This window comes from Bos indicus, chromosome 27 (assembly GCF_029378745.1).
Source record: "Bos indicus isolate NIAB-ARS_2022 breed Sahiwal x Tharparkar chromosome 27, NIAB-ARS_B.indTharparkar_mat_pri_1.0, whole genome shotgun sequence".
NCBI classification, from domain to species: Eukaryota; Metazoa; Chordata; class Mammalia; order Artiodactyla; family Bovidae; genus Bos; species Bos indicus.
Genome location: NC_091786.1, coordinates 34,662,661 through 34,685,423, shown reverse-complemented (window position 1 = coordinate 34,685,423; position 22,763 = coordinate 34,662,661). Strand labels below are relative to the sequence as shown.

General features: G+C 36.9%; 1 protein-coding gene and 1 non-coding gene across 3 annotated transcripts in view; one reads left to right on the top strand and one right to left on the bottom strand.

Annotated features, from left to right (window-relative positions):
• The window catches only part of LOC109553350 (disintegrin and metalloproteinase domain-containing protein 2), a 102,803-nt gene that overhangs the window by 43,087 nt on the left and 36,953 nt on the right, over positions 1-22,763 (top strand). For both annotated transcript variants that reach the window (XM_070781459.1, XM_070781458.1), the window contains 7 exons: positions 379-450; positions 888-1,054; positions 2,288-2,369; positions 11,973-12,109; positions 16,362-16,542; positions 20,652-20,750; positions 20,861-21,056. In XM_070781459.1, coding sequence (XP_070637560.1) covers positions 379-450; positions 888-1,054; positions 2,288-2,369; positions 11,973-12,109; positions 16,362-16,542; positions 20,652-20,750; positions 20,861-21,056 — 934 coding nt within the window. The remainder of the gene's footprint in view (positions 1-378; positions 451-887; positions 1,055-2,287; positions 2,370-11,972; positions 12,110-16,361; positions 16,543-20,651; positions 20,751-20,860; positions 21,057-22,763) is intronic.
• On the bottom strand, positions 9,513-9,619 carry LOC139180243 (U6 spliceosomal RNA). Its single transcript, XR_011564579.1, has one exon. It is a non-coding gene; the product is annotated as a U6 spliceosomal RNA (small nuclear RNA).

Sequence of the window (22,763 nt, the reverse complement as noted above, 5' to 3'; positions counted from 1 at the left end):
GTTGGTCATAACTTTCCTTCCAAGGAGTAAGCATCTTTTAATTTCATGGCTGCAATCACCATCTGCAGTGATTTTGGAGCCCAAAAAAATAAAGTCTGACTGTTTCCCCATTTATTTCCCATGAAATGGCCTCATAAGTGAATTTAGAAAGTTTTCTTCTTTTTGTGAAAGTTTGTAGTGTCTTTTTTTTGTTTTTCATTTTCACACTTAATGTATATCATGCTGTCTATAATAATAGATAATGTTTAAAAACTAATAAATTGGTAATTTTAAAAAATTTCTTAACTTTGACAATTTAAGTATAATAAGCATTATTAGATAGGAAGCAATAAAATATATATATATATTTAGATCTAAAATGCAAATTATCTTTTTCAGTATAATCATATGGGTGCTGATACGACTGTTGTCATTCAAAAGATTTTCCAGTTGACTGGATTGACCAATGCTGTAAGTGTTTACTTATGCATTTGCCTGTGTTACCTAAACAGTTTTCAGAGTGTTTTTTTTTTTAATCACCCTGCCTGACTACACATGTTGTGTGAAAGAGGGCAAATATATAACCACTTTAAGTTTTATAACCCTTTAATTGCAGTAATTAATAATTATAAATACCTACTTAGAGTTTTGTAAGGATCAAATTAGGTAAAGCACGTGCGTGACATTGGCCTGGCTTAATTAAGTACAAGCATATCAAAATGTTCCTTATTACTTGTTTTATTTGTGATATTTATTACTCACTAATATAATTTATAAGATGCAATCCAGATTTGCAGTTTATATTTTTAATGTGTATGTCTTGTATAGTGTTTATTTTTGCAGATAAATTCCCAAATCTATTTAAGCCATATAGTTTAAACATATTTTCTTTATGTCTCCTATTTTAGATTTTTACTTCACTTAATATTACAGTAATTCTATCTTCATTAGAGCTTTGGATAGATGAAAATAAAATTCCAGTAACTGGAGATGCTAATGAATTATTACACAGATTTGTAAAATGGAAACGATCTTATCTTGTCCTACGTCCACATGATATGGCGTTTTTACTTGTGTAAGTATATCTTGTCATTACTAAATATTACACATTAGAAAGCATCTGTAATTTGACCTAATTTCTGACAAGCCATTAAGGAAAAAATATCTTGTCATTTCTTTACATACAATATCCTGTGAATAGTATTTTTCACAACATAAGTTTTATAGCAGAATTACGAATATCGATTACTCTATATATTGGCTGATAGTTAAAACCTGCTTCAATCTTATTAAAGTATGTCTTCTTACACTGAGTATATAACATCATTAAATGTGCCTAACTGGTGACACTAGGGGTAAAGAACCTGCCTGCCAATGCAGGAGACTCAAGAGATGTGAGTTCAGTCCTGGTGTTGGGAAGATCCTCTGGAGTAGGAAATGGCAACTCACTTCAGTATTTTTGCCTGGAAAATACCATTGGCAGAGGAACCTGGTGGGCTACAGTCCATGGGGTCACAAAGAGTCGGACACAACTGAGTAACTAACACTTAACTAAATGTAAAATATTAGCAATATCTCTTTGAAGAAATGTATTCTATGAATTTAGAGATGTAGCCTTCTTTTTATGCTTTGTTTCTATAGAACAAAAGCAAATAATGACGTGGAAACATTATTGTACATTTCAATATCTCTAATGTACTATATTCACAATCAACCACATTTTAAAAAATACAAGCCTCCATTTCTATTTAATAATCTCTTTGTTTTTCTCTTATCAATATTCAGGACCCATATGTATTATATATTATCATATTATGTAAAAATCATATATAAAATTATAAAATTTTAACCTTTTATATTATTTTTCTTCCACAAATACACATACCTCTGCATGGTTAGACCAGGCTAATTATATCAGATTAAGGAGGGATTTCAACCCAGAAGCTTACTCTGCCCAATTGTCAACTGAAATGTCTTAGCTTTCTAGTTTTAAGGAATTTTATTTATTTTTATTATATTTACTTTTTAAGAATCAGTAAATTTTGAAAAAATTATATAAAAAAGAATCTTCATTGCTGTCTAAAAATTCATATAATAATTCACTTTTTATTATTTTTAATCTATATTACTATTTTAAAAATAAGCAGACACATATCATCCATTTCTATGCTTTCTTATCCTAGTGTTGTTAAGTGGAAATATCTGAAATTGTTATTTGAGTATGCAAAACAAGAAAGTACTAGTTAAATTTAATTATAATTGTGCTTAATTTAGCAAAGTTATATGATTATGCTTTTTTAAACTTAAGTTACAGAGAAAAATCAAATTATATTGGTGCAACCTTTCAAGGGAGGATGTGTGATAAACACTATGGAGGAGGTGTTGCTCTGGTATGGTATGATTTAGTTTACTTGGCTAAGATGTATAAATGAGATGCTATTTAGATTAATATGCAATTAACTTTCTGTAGTTTATTATGGCTAAGTAAACATGAACCATGAACTTCCAGATGTTCAAGCTGGTTTTAGAAAAGGCAGAGGAACCAGAGATCAAATTGCCAACATCCATTGGATCATTGAAAAAGCAAGAGAATTCCAGAAAAACTTCTATTTCTGCTTTATTGACTATGCCAAGGCCTTTGACTGTGTGGATCACAACAAACTGTGGAAAATTCTGAAAGAGATGGGAATACCAGACCACCTGACCTGCCTCTTGAGAAACCTGTATGCAGGTCAGGAAGCAACAGTTAGAACTGGACATGGAACAACAGACTGGTTCCAAATAGGAAAAGGAGTACGTCAAGGCTGTATATTGTCACCCTACTTATTTAACTTATATGCAGAGTACATCATGAGAAAGACTGGACTGGATGAAGCACAAGCTGGAATCAAGATTGCCGGGAGAAATATCAATAACCTCAGATATGCAGATGACACCACCCTTATGGCAGAAAGTGAAGAGGAACTAAAAAGCCTGTTGATGAAAGTGAAAGAGGAGAGTGGAAAAAGTTGGCTTAAAGCTCAACATTCAGAAAATGAAGATCATGGCATCTGGCCCTATCACTTCATGGGAAATAGATGGGGAAACAGTGGAAACAGTGTCAGACTTTATTTTTGGGGGCTCAAAAATCACTGCAGATGGTGATTGCAGCCATGAAATTAAAAGACACTTACTCCTTGGAAGAAAAGTTATGACCAACCTAGATAGCATATTCAAAAGCAGAGACATTACTTTGCCAACAAAGGTTCGTCTAGTCAAGGCTATGGTTTTTCCAGTGGTCATGTATGGATGTGAGAGTTGGACTGTGAAGAAAGCTGAGCTCTGAAGAATTGATGCTTTTGAACTGTGGTGTTGGAGAAGACTCTTGAGAGTCCCTTGGACTGCAAGGAGATCCAACCAGTCCATTCTGAAGGAGATCAGCCCTGGGATTTCTTTGGAGGGAAAGATGCTAAAGCTGAAACTCCAGTACTTTGGGCACCTCATGCGAAGAGTTGACTCATTGGAAAATACTCTGATGCTGGGAGGGATTGGGGGCAGGAGGAGAAGGGGACGACAGAGGATGAGATAGCTGGATGGCATCACTGACTCAATGGACGTGAGTATGAGTGAACTCTGGGAGTTGGTGATGGACAGGGAGGCCTAGCGTGCTGTGTTTTACGGGGTCGCAAAGAGTCACACATGACTGAGCGGCTGAACTGAACTGAATGGTCTAGTGGTTTTCTCCACTTTCTTCAATTTCAGTCTGAATTTGGCAATAACGAGTTCATGATCTGAGCCACAGTCAGCTCCTGGTCTTGTTTTTGCCGACTGTATAGAGCTTCTCCATCTTTGGCTGCCAAGAATATAATCAGTCTGATTTCAGTGTTGACCATCTGGTGATGTCCATGTGTAGAGTCTTCTCTTGTGTTGTTGGAAGAGGGTGTTTGCTATGACCAATGTGTTCTCTTGGCAGAACTCTATTAGCCTTTGCCCTGCTTCATTCTGTACTCCAAGGCCAAATTTGCCTGTTACCAGGTGTTTCTTGACTTCCTACTTTTGCATTCCGGTCCCTAGTTCTAGAAGGTCTTGTAGGTCTTCATAGAACTGTTCAACTTCAGCTTCTTCAGCGTTACTGGTCTGGGCATAGACTTGGATTACTGTGATATTGAATGGTTTGCCTTGGAAACGAACAGAGATCATTCTGTCGTTTTTGAGATTGCATCCAAGTACTGCATTTCTGACTCTTTTGTTGACTCTGATGGCTACTCCATTTCTTATAAGGGATTCCTGCCCACAGTAGTAGATATAATGGTCATCTGAGATATTAGCTAGTGTCTTATTCTTGGATACGCGAGAAGTAATTTTTATCTGGTATATATCACGAAAGCAGAACATATAGGGCTTGCTAACTTACTAGATACATACCATGAATGATGGAAACATCTATGATTATGCTTAAGACTTTTCTTTAAAAACTAGGTAGAGGGAAGTGGTGCACCTGGCCTTGGAGGCAGAGGGGAAGTGGAAAGGTGAAAGGAAAGTTACATTTGGAACCTCAACCTCTAGTTTGAGAAATTTTTGTGGTGTTTAATTTTATGTCACTTTGGAGAGGTTTGATTAGATTAATATTTAAATCAGTGAAATCTGAGTAAAGCACCTTGCCCTCCACAATGTGGGTTGGCCTCATCCAATCAGTTGAAGGCCTGAATAGAACAAAAAGACCATCCCCTTCAAGCAAGAAGAAATTCATCAGCAGAGTGCCTTCAGGCTCCACCTGTGCCATCAGATCTCCTGTGTCTCCAGGCTTCCAGCTCACTCTGAAGTTTTGGATTGCCAGTCTTTATATTTGTCTGAACCAATTCCTTATTATAAACCTCTTCATATATGATATTCATTATTATATATATGCTATTGGTTTCATTTCTCAAAAGAAGTCTGATTAATACAATGGTTAGTACTTAAGTATAAATGTATACTTAAACATTAAAAGATATGTGCATGATAGAGATGATGAATAGATGATAGATAGATAGACCGCTTTATGTCTTTCCTTTCTCCAACACCTCCTTGTCTCAATATAAATAAAACTTGCTGTAGTTTTATGGCAAATTATAAAAAATGATAGTGTGAACCCTACTACTGCCTCTTCAGACTGATTTAGCGTTTCTAGGTTTGCTGACTTTCTCTTTTAAAATCAGCTTGTCAATTTCAAGAAAAACTGCTTGGACACTGGTTTTGAATTGAATCTTTAGGTCGATTTGAGGGAGACTGACATCTTAATATTGGTTATCCATGAAATTGATAAACATGTTTTTTATTGCTTCATATAATGCTTCATATACTATAAGCAATAAAAAGAAGTATTGTTATATTTACCATTGTTGAGTCTCAAAACATGTATATTGGGCAAAAGAAGCCACAAACAAGGCTATAACAGATGTCAGATGCTGTTCTTTTTTTAATATTTTAGCTGAAGGATAGTTACTTTACAATATTGTGTTAGTTCTGCCATACATCAATAAGCATTCAGTTGAGTTCAGTTCATTTCAGTCGCTCAGTCATGTCCGACTCTTTGTGACCCCATGAATTGCAGCACACCAGGCCTCCCTGTCCATCACCAACTCCCGGAGTTCACTCAGACTCACGTCCATCGAGTCAGTGATGCCATCCAGCCATCTCATCCTCTGTCTTCCCCTTCTCCTCCTGCCCCCAATCCCTCCCAGCATCAGAGTCTTTTCCAATGAGTCAACTCTTCACATGAGGTGGCCAAAGTATTGGAGTTTCAGCTTTAGTATCATTCCTTCCAAAGAACACCCAGGGCTGATCTCCTTTAGAATGGACTGGTAGCCATAGGTATACTTGTGTTCCCTCCCTCCTGAACCCCCATCCACCTCCCTCCCCACCCTATCCGTCCAGGTTGTCACAGAGCACCAGCTTTGGGTGTCCTGCTTCATACATCAAACTCACAGTTCAGTTCAGTTTATTCGCTCACTCATGTCCGACTCTTTGCAATCCCATGGACTGTAGCACGCCAGGCTTCCCTGTCCAACACCAACTCCCAGAGCTTGCTCAAACTCATGTCCATCAAGTCGGTAATGCCATCCAACCATCTCATCCTCTCTCATCCCCTTCTCCTCCAGTCAAACTCACACTGGTTATCTATCTTACATATGGTAATGTATATATTTCAAAGCTATTCTCTCAAGTCATCCCACCCTCTCCTTCTCCCACTGAGTCCAAAAATCTGTTCTTTATGTCTGTGTCTCCTTTGCTGCTCTGCACGTAGGATCGTCAGTACCATCTTTCTAGATTCCATATATATGTGTTAATATATGGTATTTGTCTTTCTCTTTCTGACTTATTTCATTCTGTATAATAGAACCCAAGTCCATCCACCCCAGTCCCACTACTGGGCATATACCCTAAGGAAACCAGAACTGAAAAAGACACATGTACCCCAATATTCATTGCAGCACTATTAATAATAGCTAGGATCGGAAGCAACCTAGATGTCCATTGGCAGATAAATTGATAGGAAAGTTGTGGTACATACACACAATGGAATATTACCCAGATGCTATTCTTATCTGAAAACTATTGCCCTAAGCAGATATTACTCACTAAAAGAAACAAGTCTGCTTAGTTGTAAATCTTTTCTAATAAGTATTTTTTTAATTTAATTTATTTTCTTTTCTTTTTTTTTTTTACTTTACAATATTGTATTGGTTTTGCCATACATCAACATGAATCTGCCACAGGTGTACACATGTTTCCAATCCTGAACCCCCCTCGCACCTCCCTCCCCATACCATCCCTCTGGGTCATCCCAGTGCACCAGCCCCAAGCATCCTGTATCCTGCCTTGAACCTAGACTGGTGATTTGTTTCTTATATGATATTATACATGTTTCAATGCCATTCTCCCAAATCATCCCACCCTCACCCTCTCCCACAGAGTCCAAAAGACTGTTCTATATATCTGTGTAATGCTAAATATAATTTTTATTTTTCCATGACTTTATTTCTGTTTATTTTACAATAGAATTAATCATAACAGTATCCTTTAGAAAAGTCTCATACTCCAGTCTGTACAGGTTTCAGGGTTTCCATACTACTCTGTTATAGCCTGTGTCCCCCTAAAATTCATATACTGAAACCCTAACCCCCAATGCAGCTGTATTTGGAGAAGGGGCCTTTAAGGGGTAACTAAGGTTAAAGGAGGTCATAAGCCTGGGCACCTAATCCAATAGGATTGGTGTCTTTGTGGGAATAGAAGGGGACAGCCCTCCAGAAACCAGGAGAGAGACCTTACAAGAAACTAAACCCACTGGCATCTTGAGCAACTTTAGGAAGATACTCAGTCTATAATGTTTCTGAGGGCAACACAAGCTGACTAATAGAAGTAAAATTGTCAGAAAGGAAATATAACGAAATGTCATCTCAAATGTGAAACCATGTCTTTGACTCTATCGTACAAGGAAAGGAGAGACCAGAACATATGCACAAATCAGAAGATAAAGAATAAAAGAGTATTGCATACTGGGATTTTTTATTTTATTACTTCTCCAAGTTTTACAAATAACTTGGAGAAGGGAACAGCAACCCACCCCAGTGTTCTTGCCTGGAGAATCCCATGGACAGAGGAGCCTCGTGGGCCACAGTCCATGGGATCCTAAAGAGTCAGACATCACTGAATGACTAACACACACACACACAAATAACTAAAGTGAGATGGTTTGGATGTTGTTATTTCCCTCTTACTGAGCTATAAATGCTAATGGGGAACAAGAGAAAAAGAAACAATTGTAAAGATATACTGAGTGAGAGATTACAGGCATTTTCTACATTATCCTGAAACCTAGAAAGTCTGAAAACTATGCTAATAAAAGTGTCTTATTATTGTATTTTTATAATATCCTATTATTTATATCTTTGAAATTTAGCAGAATCCTTCATTTTCTTCCCCACAGCATCAATCATTCCTCGTCCCCTTCTCTCCTCCTATCCCCTGTCCCTCTCTCCCTCTCTCCCTTATTTTATTTTTTTTTTTTTGTTTTTTCTCTAATTTTATTTTATTTTTAAACTTTACATAATTGTATTAGTTTTGCCAAATATCAAAATGAATCCGCCACAGGTATACATGTGTTCCCCATCCCGAACCCTCCTCCCTCCTCCCTCCCCATACCATCCCTCTGGGCCGTCCCAGTGCACCAGCCCCAAGCATCCAGCATCATGCATCGAACCTGGACTGGCAACTCGTTTCCTACATGATATTTTACATGTTTCATTGCCATTCTCCCAAATCTTCCCACCCTCTCCCTCTCCCACAGAGTCCATAAGACTGTTCTATACATCAGTGTCTCTTTTGCTGTCTCGTACACCGGGTTATTGTTACCATCTTTCTAAATTCCATATATATGTGTTAGTATACTGTATTTATGTTTTTCATTCTGGCTTACTTCACTCTGTATAATAGGCTCCAGTTTCATCCACCTCATTAGAACTGATTCAAATGTATTCTTTTTAATGGCTGAGTAATACTCCATTGTGTATATGTACCACAGCTTTCTTATCCATTCATCTGCTGATGGACATCTAGGTTGCTTCCATGTCTTGGCTATTATAAACAGTGCTGCGATGAACATTGGGGTACACGTGTCTCTTTCCCTTCTGGTTTTCTCAGTGTGTATGCCCAGCAGTGGGATTGCTGGATCATAAGGCAGTTCTATTTCCAGTTTTTTAAGGAATCTCCACACTGTTCTCCATAGTGGCTGTACTAGTTTGCATTCCCACCAACAGTGTAAGAGGGTTCCCTTTTCTCCACACCCTCTCCAGCATTTATTATTTGTAGACTTTTGGATCACAGCCATTCTGACTGGTGTGAAATGGTACCTCATAGTGGTTTTGATTTGCATTTCTCTGATAATGAGTGATGTTGAGCATCTTTTCATGTGTTTGTTAGCCATCTGTATGTCTTTTTTGGAGAAATGTCTATTTAGTTCTTTGGCCCATTTTTTGATTGGGTCGTTTACTTTTCTGGAGTTGAGCTGTAGGAGTTGCTTGTATATTTTTGAGATTAGTTGTTTGTCGGTTGCTTCATTTGCTATTATTTTCTCCCATTCTGAAGGCTGTCTTTTCACCTTGCTAGTAGTTTCCTTTGATGTGCAGAAGCTTTTAAGGTTAATTAGGTCCCATTTGTTTATTTTGGCTTTTATTTCCAATATTCTGGGAGGTGGGTCATAGAGGATCCTGCTGTGATGTATGTCGGAGAGTGTTTTGCCTATGTTCTCCTCTAGGAGTTTTATAGTTTCTGGTCTTACGTTTAGATCTTTAATCCATTTTGAGTTTATTTTTGTGTATGGTGTTAGAAAGTGGTCCAGTTTCATTCTTTTACAAGTGGTTGACCAGATTTCCCAGCACCACTTGTTAAAGAGATTGTCTTTAATCCATTGTATATTCTTGCCTCCTTTGTCGAAGATAAGGTGTCCATATGTGCGTGGATTTATCTCTGGGCTTTCTATTTTATTCCATTGATCAATATTTCTGTCTTTGTGCAAAAATATGGAACGCTTCACGAATTTGCGTGTCATCCTTGCGCAGGGGCCATGCTAATCTTCTCTGTATCGTTCCAATTTTAGTATATGTGCTGCCGAAGCGAGCACTTATTTTATTTTTAAAATAAAGTTTAAAAAACTGTGGAAGGTCAGTATTCTTATTTTCATTCATTATTCAGTTCAGTTGCTCAGTCATGTCCAACTCTTTGTGACCCCATGGACTGCAGCATGCCAGGCATCCCTGTCCATCACCAGCTCCCAGAACTTGCTCAAACTCATGTCCATCAAGTCAATGATGCCATCCAACTATCTCATCCTCTGTTGCCCCCTTCTCCTCCTGTCTTTAACCTTTCCCAGCATCAGGATATTTTCCATTGAGTCAGTTCTTCACATCAGATGGCCGAAGTATTGGAGTTTCAGCTTCAATATCAGCCCTCCTGATGAATATTCAGGACTGATTTACTGTAGGATTAACTGGTTAGATCCCCTTACTGTCCAATGGCCTCTCAACAGTTACTCCAACAACACAGTTCAAAAGCATCATACACACCAAGGAAACCAGAATTGAAAGAGACACGTGTACCCCAATGTTCATCACAGCGCTGTTTATAATAGCCAGGACATGGAAGCAACCCAGATGTCCATCAGCAGATGAATGGATAAGAAAGCTGTGGTACATATACACAATGGAGTATTACTCAGCCATTAACAAGAATACATCTGAATCAGTTCTAATGAGGTGGATGAAACTGGAGCTTATTATACAGAGCGAAGTAAGCCAGAAAGAAAAACACCAATACAGTATACTAACGCATATATATGGAATTTAGAAAGATGGTAACGATAACCCTGTATGCGAGACAGCAAAAGAGACACAGATATATAGAACAGTCTTTTGGACTCTGTGGGAGAGGGAGAGGGTGGGATGATTTGGGAGAATGGCATTGAAACATGTATAATATCATATATGAAATGAATCGCCAGTCCAGGTTCAATGCATGATACTGGATGCTTGAGGCTGGTGCACTGGGATGACCCAGAAGGATGGTACAGGGAGGGAGGAGAGAGGGGGAGCTCAGAATGGGGAACACATGTATACCTGTGGTGGATTCATGTTGATGTATGGCAAAACCAATACAATATTGTAAATCAATTAGCTTCTAATTAAAATAAATAAATTTATATTTAAAAAAAGCATCAATTCTTCAGCTCTCAAATTTCTTTATGGTCCAACTCTCACAACCATACATGACTACTGGGAAAACTAGCTTTGACTAAATGGACTTTTGTTGGCAAACTATTCTTCTTAATATGCTGTCTAGGTTGGTCATAACTTTCCTTCCAAGCAGTAAGTGTCTTTTAATTTCATGGCTGCAGTCACATCTGCAGTGATTTTGGAGCCCAAGAAAATAAAGTTTCTCACTGTTTTCACTGTTTCCCCATCTATCTGCCATGAAGTGATGGGACCAGATGCCATGATCTTCATTTTCTGAATGTTGAGCTTTAAGCCAACTTTTTCACTCTCCTCTTTCACTTTCATCAAGAGGCTCTTCTTTGCTTTCTGCCATAAGGGTGGTGTCATCTGTGTATCTAAGGTTATTGATATTTCTCCCGGCAATCTTGATTCCAGCTTGTGCTTCATCCAGCCCAGCATTTCACATGATGTACTCTGTATATGAGTTAAATAAACAGGGTGACAATATACAGCCTTGACGTACTCCTTTCCCAATTTGAAACCAGTCTGTTGTTCCATGTCCATTTCTAACTGTTGCTTCTTGACCTGCATACAGATTTCTCAGAAGGCAGGTCAGGTAGTCTGGTATTCCCACCTCTTTAAGAATTTTCCACAGTTTGTTGTGATCCACACAGTCAAATGCTTTGGTGTAGTCAGTAAAGCAAAAGCAGATGTTTTTCTGAAATTCTCTTGCTAATTTAGACTATGGTAAAAATGACTCTTTCTTTTTTTTCTGCTTTTACTTGCTATTCTTTTATAAAAAAAAAAGGAAAAAAAGCAAGAAAAAGCAGGACTCATTATTACCATAATCTAAATTAATATAAGGGTTAATTTATGATATTTGAAAATGTGTGAAACATCATATAAAATATTATCTCTTAATAATTAAATTATAAATGAACACTATTCATTTATTACTGGCACTGTGTGTATATAAGTAGGTGTCTTTTTTGACTTTCTTTTAAAAGTAAAACATTGCACTATTGTTATATATGAATAACAAGTTATTGCTACAAATATTTTCTTGGCCTGATGCCAACAAATGAACTATACATCTGCATTTTGGTAAAATTTCACATTTTGCTTTTTATATTTTCCCTTATATTGATAATGATACCTTCTGTGATTGACATATTTGATGTCTCAATTGCATTTCATCATGTGACTATTTCTAATAATTATACTTCATATATGTGAATGTATAAGTGTGTGTTTTTTTTTTCCCAGCACTCCAGCACCATAAGCCTGGAATCACTTGCTGTTATAATAGCTCAATTATTGAGCCTTAGTATGGGAATACCTTATGATGACATTAACAAATGCCATTGCCCAGGAGACGTCTGCATAATGAACCCAGCAGCTGTGTAAGATGCTTCATTTTTATATGCTTTACATGCATAGTTTATGTGAAACAAGCTTTGTATATTTTGTTTATGAAATCTCTGCTATCAAAATAATTATTAATAGTCAAATATAAATTGTGGTCACTGATCCCAAATCAAAATATATAATCCAATGCCCCTGCTGCATGCATCTCTCAGTATTTCTTGTAATCTAATGTCACACTTTCTCACATGTGACCTATGTGCTTAGTCAGTCATGTCCGTCTCTTTGTGACCCCATGGACCCCACCAGGCTGCTCTGTCCATGGGGATTCTCCAGGCAGGAATACTGGAGTGGGTTTCTATGCCCTCCTCCAGGGCATCTTCCCAACCCTCAGACTGAACCCAGCTCTCCCGCATTGCGGGCGGATTCTTTACCGTCTGAGCTACCAGGGAAGCCCCCTCTGTGACCTACTTACCATTTCTGGCTTATCAAATTATGAATTAATCTATAAAATCAAGCAAGTAACAAAATGATAAATGTAGAGGTAGGTCACACTTTACATTCATCACTTTGTTACTTGCATGATTTTATAGCTTAATGCATGATTTGATAAGCCAAATACAGACGTGATTATACAAGAATGACTTAGTAAGGCCTTTTAACACGAATCTTCTTCATTCTACCTAGCTCAGCCTGAAATTTTGACATCTACTGATGTCAAAGATGCTTTTCAGCACCTCACCACCACGTGCACAGGGCTTTGGTAGAAAAGCCATACATTACACCATGAGAGCTGCCAGCACAGACTCCATTTTAGATAGAGTTACTGGGAAAACCCATAGACAATAGGGAGACAACAGAAGACACCTGAAGAATCTGAAGCCTCTGACATCTACCACAAGTCCAGCTTTCAACACGAAGCTACAAGTCAAACTAAGGTCAAGGAAAAGCAGAGCATGAGAAAGCATGAGAAAAAGCAGGCATGAGAACTTGGTTCAGATATGGCAAAGATTTTGCAATTATAGACTGAGAGTTTAACTATGATTAATATGCTAGCCTGGGTGTTCATTGGAAGGACTGATGCTAAAACTGAAACTCCAATACTTTGACCACCTCATGTGAAGAGTTGACTCATTGGAAAAGACTCTGGTGCTGGGAGGGATTGGGGGCAGGAGGAGAAGGGGATGACAGAGGATGAGATGGCTGGATGGCATCACTGACTCAATGGACGTGAGTCTGCGTGAACTCCGGGAGTTGGTGATGGACAGGGAGGCCTGGCGTGCTGCAATTCATGGGGTCGCAAAGAGTCGGACACGACTGAGCGACTGAACTGAACTGAACTGAATATGCTAGGGGCTTAAATGGAAAAAAGTGGACAACCTACAAAAAACTGATGGATAATATAAGCAGGGGCTTCTCTGGAAGCTCAGTGGTAGAGAATCCACCTGCAATGCAGAAGACACAGGTTTGGCTTTTTCTTTGTCACTAGAGAAGGCCCTTTGCAGTACTTAATGTGCCTCAAAGGCCTAGTGAATTCTTTGTTATTATCCTCAATATTCTTAGAATATGCTATGAGATTTTATAGAGTTAGGACCAAATAGTCAGGAGACTTAGGGAAACCATCATCCAATCAGTGACTGAAGCCAGACTTTTATCCTTTTTTTCTTGGACTGTAAACCCAACAGTACATCATTTTATTTAACAATACATTTAATTTCTTCTATATTATCTCAAATATTTTGCCTTTTTTCACCTTCCAGTTTCTCTCCCAAAACAACTTAATCAACAAACAAACTTTAATTTGCAGTAGTAATGAGTATTGAAATTTTTTCATTAATTTTTTGACATAATAGAACTTTGATTCTTGTGTAGATAGGAAAAAATAGATATTTTACTTAAAATATAAAATGATGGCCTGTATAAAATTGGTGAAGTTATTAATACACATATAGAAACCATGCATCTGTGGAAAGCTTTTTTTAAAAGCTTAACTTGAAAAATTACAATCTTGCAAAAAAACGTTTGTTAATCTTATCTTTCAATGTATTGCATCATTTTAATAGCATGATTGTGAAATTTTGGAGGACACAGACATTTTGATCAATTCAGTTGCTCAGTCATGTCTGACTCTGCCACCCCAGGAACTGCAGCACGCCAGGCTTCCTTGTCTATCACCAACTCCCGGAGCTTACTCAAACTCATGTCCATAGCATTGGTGATCCCATCCAACCATCTCATCCTATGTCATCCCCTTCTCCTTCTGCCTTCAATCTTTCCCAGAATTAGGGTCTTTTCAAATGAGTCAGTTCTTTGCATCAGGTGGCCAAAGTATTGGAGCTTCAGCTTTAGCATCAGTCAATCCAATGAATATTCAGGACTGGTTTCCTTTAGGATTGATTGGTTTGCTCTCCTTGCAGTCCAAGGGACTTTCAAAAGTCTTCTCCAACACCTCACACAGTTCAAAAGCTTTCTTTATAGTCCAACTCTCACATCTGTACATGACCATTTTGATCATTATTGACTGGCAAAAAATTGATGTGAAAAATCTATCACTATTTAAAGGAAAATCTGAGTAAATAGCATATTTGAAAAAGATTTGTTGGTAGTCTTTAAATTGATGGGAAACATGTCCTAGAATTACTGGTGTTTAATGACTTTTGGCAAAATCACATTCAGTGATTTACATAGAACTGAGTCCTATCCTGGTTGAACACATGCCTTTCTGAGGCAGTTGTACTCAGTCTTAACCTTAAAATGTGGCTTATTAAATAGCAAAACCTAAGGAGTTTAACGTGTTATTTTGTTTCTATAATCCATAGAAAATACATGTCACACACTGATGTTTTTTAAAAGACTGTAATTTTTCTGGGGACTTCCAATCAATAGTCCATGGCTTATACAGTCTATGTCTCCAGCAGCTCAGATGTGCTACATGATATGCCTGAGAATTTTGACTTTCTTTGAAATTTTAGGAACTAGGAATTTCGTTTCTTTATTTTTTTATAATCACAATCAAGATAATTAGCATGTCAATTACTTCATGTCTTATAATTTTCTTTTTTCTTCATGTTGAAAATAATTAAATTCTACTGTCTTACCACATTTCAAGTGTAAAATGTTGTTCTGTTAATTGCAATTACATTGTTGTACATTTTCAAAATGTATTCATCTTTTTTTTTCAGAGACACTTTAACATGAACGTTTTATTTTTTTAATAAATTTATTTATTTTAATTGGAGGTTGATTACTTTACAATATTGCATTGGTTTTGCCATACATCAACATGAATCTGCCACAGGTATACACGTATAGACTTTGATTTCCCTCTATTGAACGTGGGTTGGATTTGGTGACTTGATTTCGTCAAATAGAAATTGGTAGAAATGATGGTGTGTGACTTTCAAGATTATATAATTAGAAAGTTTGCAAATTTCTCTGTATTCTCTCTTTGATCAGGCACTCGGGTTGGAGGTAGGTGCAGTACCATGAGGACCCTCGAGTAACTTTCTATAGAGAGCCATATGGCCAGGGACTGAGGCCTCTTGCCAGTACAGTAAAGGTGCAGATAAAAAGCATGGCTGTAAACATTACTTCATGTAACTTAAATTCATGGTTTCATTTTAAGGCCAGTGATCTGCTCCTATGGTTTACAAAAGGGAAATGTAGGTATCATACAGGGAAGTCATGTATTCAGCTGAAAATCAGAAGTTCTATTATCAAGGAAAAATGGGAGACAGGAGAATGAGAACATCCAGCTAATCTGTGAAAGGTTCCAGCTGCAAATAAATTATCCAGTTGGGTATAATTATGATTGGCCATCTCTTTCTAATGACAACATTGCTTTCATTGTCAGAAAGTGTACTTATAGGCCAGTTCACACAAAATAAACATCTTGCACTGCCTGCTTCTCAGTAATATTCAAGTTCTATCAACTTTTCTCCTTTTGTTTTCTAGCATTTAGATAGAAGTTATCTGAATTGTTGTCAATATAATAATGTATCTCTTATTTGTGGTTATTATGACTAAAAGAGTATGTTCCACCTGGGAGCAACCACAAAAAAATAAAAACATTGGCAGTTTGTCCAAAATTCTCTAATTTTTTTCATGATACTCATGTGAATAACATTTTTGAGTAATAATCCACATAACTAAGGTTTGAGCCCATTACCTTAAAATTCAGTAATTTTATATTAGCTATATTTATTGTTAAATTATAGACTTGTATTCTGAGGCTAAGCAATTTTCAGGAAGCAATGGTTACATAAAAATGTAATGTCGATGTGTTTTTAGTCATTCCAGTGGTGTGAAGTTGTTTAGTAACTGCAGCGTGGAAGATTTTTTACGTTTTATTTCAAAGCCAAAGTCCCAGTGTCTTCAAAACCAGCCACGTTTAGATCCAACATACAAAAGTGCAGTTTGTGGTAATGGAAAAGTTGAAGAGGGAGAACAATGTGACTGTGGCAATAAGAAGGTTGGTACAAATTTGGAAAACTATATACCAGAATTACACCAAAAAGTATTAATTTTATAGTATAATACTGCTATTTCACCTAATTTATCAAACTTGCTTTTTAGCAAAGGCCTTAAGAATGCATATTAGGATTATATTAAATTAATGACTACACATATATTTTTATATGTGAATTCAGCAGTTTGTAGATTATTCATACTGATGATTTTCAGGGTCTTAATCCTTCAGCTGAATTGACCAAGGTTTATGCTTCCCCTCTTGTGTATACACTTCCTTAGTATTTTTTTTTTGTAAAAAGTTTTATTTTTATTGCAGTATAGCTGATTTACAATGTTGTGTTAACTTCTGTTGTACAGCAAAGTTATATTTATATATATATATATGTATATGTATATGTATATATATATTATTTGGGCTTCCCTGGTGGTTCAGTTGTAGAGAATCCATCTGCAATGCAGGAGAGACATGGCAGGAGTCCCGGGTGAGATCAGTGGATTGGGAAGATCCCGTGGAGAAGGAAATGGCAACCCATGCCAGTATTCTTGCCTGGGAAATCCTGTGGGCAGAGGAGCCTGGAGGCCAGGGGTCGCAGAGTCAGACATGACTTAGCAACTAAAACAATAACATGATTGGCTTGTGGAGCTGCAAATTACAGTTTCTAAACATAAAACTCTTTATGAAAACAACTGTTGAAGTATATCTGATTTACAGTGTTGTGTTAACTACTGTTGTACAGCACAGTTATTCATTTTATATATGTGTGTATGTAAATGCATTCTTTATTATATTCTTTTCCATTATAGTTTATTATAGGGTACTGAATCTAGTTACCTATGCTATACAATGGGGCTTCCCTGGTGGCTCAGATAGTAAAGTCTGCCTGTAATGCAGGAGACCCATGGACCTCATTATTTATCCATTCTATAAGGTAATAGTTTGTATCTGCTAACGCAAACTCCAAACTCATTCCTCCTCCACCCAGAACCCTTGGCAACCACACCCCTTGTCCTCTGTTCTGTGTGTCTCTTTCAGTTTCATAGATCAGTTCATTTGTGTAATATTTTAGATTCCACATATAAGTGATATCACATGGCATTTTCCTTTCCCTTTCTGACTTACTTCATTTGGTATGATAATCTCTAGGTCGAAACATGTTGCTGTAAATGGCATTATTTCATTACTTTTTATGACTGAGTAGTATTTCATGTGTATATGTACCACATGGTCTTTATCCGTGCATCTGTTGATGGACATTTAGGTGGTTTCCATGTCTTGGCTACTGTGAATAGCACTGCTGTGAATATAGGAATTCATGATATATTTAAATGATAGTTTAGTGATAGTTTTAATTTTAAATGATAGTTTTTCCAGATATGTGTTCAGAAGTGGGAATGCTGGATCATAGAGCAACTATATTTTCAGTTTTTCAGGAATCTTTATGATGTTTTCTGTAGTGGCTGCACTAACTTACAATCCCACCAACAATGTGGAAGGGTTCCTTTTTCTCCAAACCCTCTTCAGCATGTTCTTTATAGAGTTTTGGTTTTTTTAATGATGGCCTTTCTGAACGTGTCAGGTAATATCACACTATAGTGTTGATTTGCATTTCTCTAATAACTAATGATGTTGAGTATCTTTTCATGTGTCTATTGGCCATCTGTATGTCTTCTTTGGGGAAATGTCTATTTATGTCTCCTGCCCATTTTTCAACTGGGTTTATTGGTTTTCTGTTGTTGAGTTGTACAAGCAGTTTGAAATTAAGCTCTTGTCAGTTGCATCATTTGTAAATGTTTCCTCGCAGTCTGCTAGTTGTCTTTTGACTTAGTTTGTTTCCTTTGTGGTGCAAAAACTTGGAAGTTTGATTAGGTCCCATTTATTTATTTTTGCTTTTATCTCTATTGCCTTGGGAGACTGACCTAACATGGCTATGATTTATGCCAGAGAATTTTTTGCCTATGTTCTCTTCTAGGAGATTTATGATATGTCTTTTATGTAAGCCATTTTAAGTTTCTTTTTGTGTATGGTGTGGAGGAGTGGTCTGACTTCATTGGTTTACATGCATCTGTCCAGTTTTCCTGGGGCTTCCCAGGTGGCACAGTGGTAAAGAACCCACCTGCCAATGCAACAGATGCAGGTTGGATCCCTGGATCAGGAAGATCCCCTGAAGAAGGAAATGGCAACCCACTCCAGTATTCTTGCCTGAGAAAATTTTACCCTCTGGAATCTCATAGAGATAGGAATGACATTAATTAGGCAAAATAGTTCTGGAAAATACTGCAAACTTTGTGTGCCCTAGGAAGTAGCATGCCATAACCCATATAAGACTACTAAAATCCATGATTTATTTTTTGTAACTTATTGAAAATGTTTGCCCAATTAACTCTATTTCAAATCCCCAGGTATTTAAAAATGTGCGTGTGTGTGTGTGTGTGTGTGTGTGTGTGTGTGCGCGCGCCTGTGTGTCTGTCTTCTCTCTCTCCATCCTTATTTCCTATCAGTTGCTTTTTATTAACTCTAAAAATGGAATTTTAAAACACAGAACCACCAGTTACAGGTTACAGATGAATTATAACATAAAACAAGACTGTAATACATATGGATGAACGATTAAAGGTGATGATTTCAACTAAGTTCAGAAATATCATTTTGTATCTCTTCATCTTTAGATAATTATAAGCAAACTTTGAATATCCTTTAAAAGGTAAAGACATCAAAATACAGTAGATTCATAAAAATTGACTAAGAACTAATCAACTTTTAAAATCATAACTTATGTTTATTTCACATCTTGTGAAATAACTTTGTTATAAGAGCCAAAAATCTCAATTTCTTAGCTTTTTAATTTTATTTTACTTTTTTAATTAAAAAAAGTTGATAGTGTATAGCTGATTTATAGTGTTGTGTTCATTTCTGCTGTACAGTAAATCAGCACAGTTGTTCAGTTCAGTCGCTCAGTCGTGTCCAACTCTTTGAGACCCCATGAGCTACAGCACACCAGGCCTCCCTGTCCAACACCAACTCCCAGAGCCCACCCAAACCCATGTCCATTGAGTCAGTGATGCCATCCAGCCATCTCATCCTCTATCGTCCCATTCTCCTCCTGCCCTCAATCTTTCCCAGCATCAGGGTCTTTTCCAATGAGTCAGCTCTTCGTATCAGGTGGCCAAAGTATTAGAGTTTAAGCTTCAACATCAGACCTTCCAATGAACACCCAGGACTGATCTCATTTAGGATAGACTGGTTGGATCTCCTTACAGTCCAAGGGACTCTCAAGAGTCTTATCCAACACCACAGTTCAAAGGCATCACTTCTTCGGCTCTCTGCTAAGTCACTTCAGTCGTGTCCGACTCTGTGCGACCCCATAGACGGCAGCCCGCCAGGCTCCCCCGTCCCTGGGATTCATTCTCCAGGCAAGAACACTGGAGTGGGTTGCCATTTCCTTCTCCAATGCATGAAAGTGAAAAGTGAAAGTGAAGTCGCTCAGTCGTGTCCGACTCTTAGCGACCCCATGGACTGCAGCCTACCAGGCTCCTCCGTCCATGGGATTTTCCAGGCAAGAGTACTGGAGTAGGGTGCCATTGCCTTCTCCGTCTTCGGCTCTCAGCTTTCTTTACAGTCCAACTCTCACATCCATACATGACTACTGGAAAAACCATAGCCTTGACTATATATCCACTCTTCTTTAGATTTTGTTCCCACATAGGCCATTAGAGAGTATTGAATAGAGTTCCCTGTGCTATTCAGTAGGTCCTTATTAGTTATCTATTTTATAAATAGTAGTGTATGTGTCAATCCCATCTTCCAATTTTCTCTCCCTCCTCCCGAAATAAACTTGTGGGTATTGATGTCTTGGCTTTGGTGGACTCCAGGACCTCAGAAAATCCTACTACCAAAATAGTCAAGCTTAGTGATATACAGAACACTTGGTTTAGCACATTAGGTAATGAATAAATGTTAAATAAATTAATGAATAAGTGGCTTTATATTTTTCCATTTGCCAACATTTAAGTTAAGCATCTGTCTATATATTATGTAATATGCTGTCCTTGTTAAATATCTGTTTAATGTAAAGTTGGAAGATATTTCAGAGCATTTGATTTGCCTTTCAGGCTTGTGACGCCCTGCCAGATACGTGCTGTGTCGCTGACACGTGTAGATTCCAGCCTGGGTCAGCTTGTGATACTGGACTGTGTTGTGAATCTTGTGCTGTAAGAGTCTTTAAACATTTTATTACCTATATTAGTAAAGCTATCATTTTTTATAATATTTAAATGCTCACATTCTGCTTTACTCAATATTGTTTAACTCATCCCACCAGTTTATACCAAAAGGACACATATGTAGGGGTTCCACTGATGAATGTGATCTCCATGAATATTGCAATGGTTCATCAGCAGCATGTCAAGAAGATGTGTATGTTCAGGATGGGCATCCGTGTGGACAGAATCAATGGCTCTGTATCAGTGGAATATGTGTGGATGGGATAAAACAATGTTTTGACATATTTGGTGAAGGTATTTATTTTAATTTGACTGCCTGTATATGTATTTTTCTGGAAACTGACTAATATACCTATCTTTACATGTATATATTAGAAAGGACAAAGGATATTATGAAATGAAGCAATTAAAATGTCAAAAATACTTAAATTAATTTTTAAAATAAAATAAATAAAATGTCAAAAATAATGTTAAACTCTAGGAGAATAAAAATAGAAAAAGATAACATCCCCAGGAAAAATAAATGAAATAAAACTCAGTCACTTCAATAAAATGCAGCATCCAGAATAAATAAGTATTGATATAACTCAAATATTTGTTTTGTAATCTAAGATAAATACAAGAAAAATAATATAGTAATTAAAAACTAAAAACTAATAAAGAGGAGAACAACAAAAGCATTTAACATATTTGATTAACCCAAAAGAAGGCAAGAACAGAGTAAACTAAATAACATAGGATGTGAAAACAAATAGTAAGGCTGGTTATTTATATTTACATACTTATAAGTTACATTAAATATAAATCCTGGGTTCAGTATTAAATTGAGAGAAAGAGTATATCAAGTAGTGACAGAAGCAATTACAAGAAAATGACTAGAAAAATCAAGGCATGTTGCATTAATGATATATTTTTAAAGGCTGTAGAATATAGTGAAACCAATGACAACAAATTTAAAAATCTCTATAGCAGAGAAACTTTGCCTATCTTAGGGAACAACTGACAGCTATTTATGTTCCTACGGCCATATGCAGCTTCTGAATGTTGAAGATCAGTCTTGGCTTAGCAGAGATCTTCAAGGAAAACAAAAAAAGAGATCAAATAGAAAAGTTTTAGCAGTTGGAATTTAAGGAGAGGGAGCTGTCAAAATCATAGACTATTTTTCTTTGAGGTATCCTCATCCTTGGAACTCGGCAGCTGCTCAGAAACTTGGTGAATTCAATTTAAAAAATTAGAAAGGCATTATGAATTTTTGTACAGCCACAAGATGATCAAAGACCAAATGGTAGAGGAATTTTCCCTTAAAAGTTCTTAGTCTTCCTCTAGAAGATTTTGCTACATTTAGAAGTGCCTTTGTTGGTAGGCTAGGAAGCTATTCTGAGGACTAAAGAGTATGTATTTATCCCTAGCAAGCTTTCAGTGAAGAGAAGATAAATACTGCAAGGTTCTGAATCAGTACAAGGGTCACACCCAAGATAACAAGGTGAATCCAGAATAAAACAGCCTTGGCTCATAGAATTGCCTGGTTGTACTTAGGCGATCTCTGTCTTGCCCAATCTGCCTGACTGTTCCAACCTTCATATAGTTGCATCATGTTTTGTGATTTATTCTGCCAATCGCTTCTTTTTGATTGCAGTGCTTACTCATATAAGGTAGCAGTTCCAATTGCTATTTTACTATGTGTTTTCAATATTTTATTTTACCTTCTGTTCCTCAATAACATCTGTGTTGAATAGAGATTTTCTAGTGTAATAGTTCAATCTCTCTGTGATTTATTTTACTGTATGTATTTAGTTATTTCTGAATGGTTTGCTTGGGTGTTACAATTACTATCTTAAGACATTCAATTAATATTGATTTCATTTCAACAGTAAACCAAAACTTAGCTTATGTTCTGTTTCTGGCAAGTATCTTCACCTAAGTCTAAATGACAAAGTTTTATAATAATTGTTTTTATGCAATGGTCTTTTAAAATCTACAGAAGAAAGTCCAAACAATAAA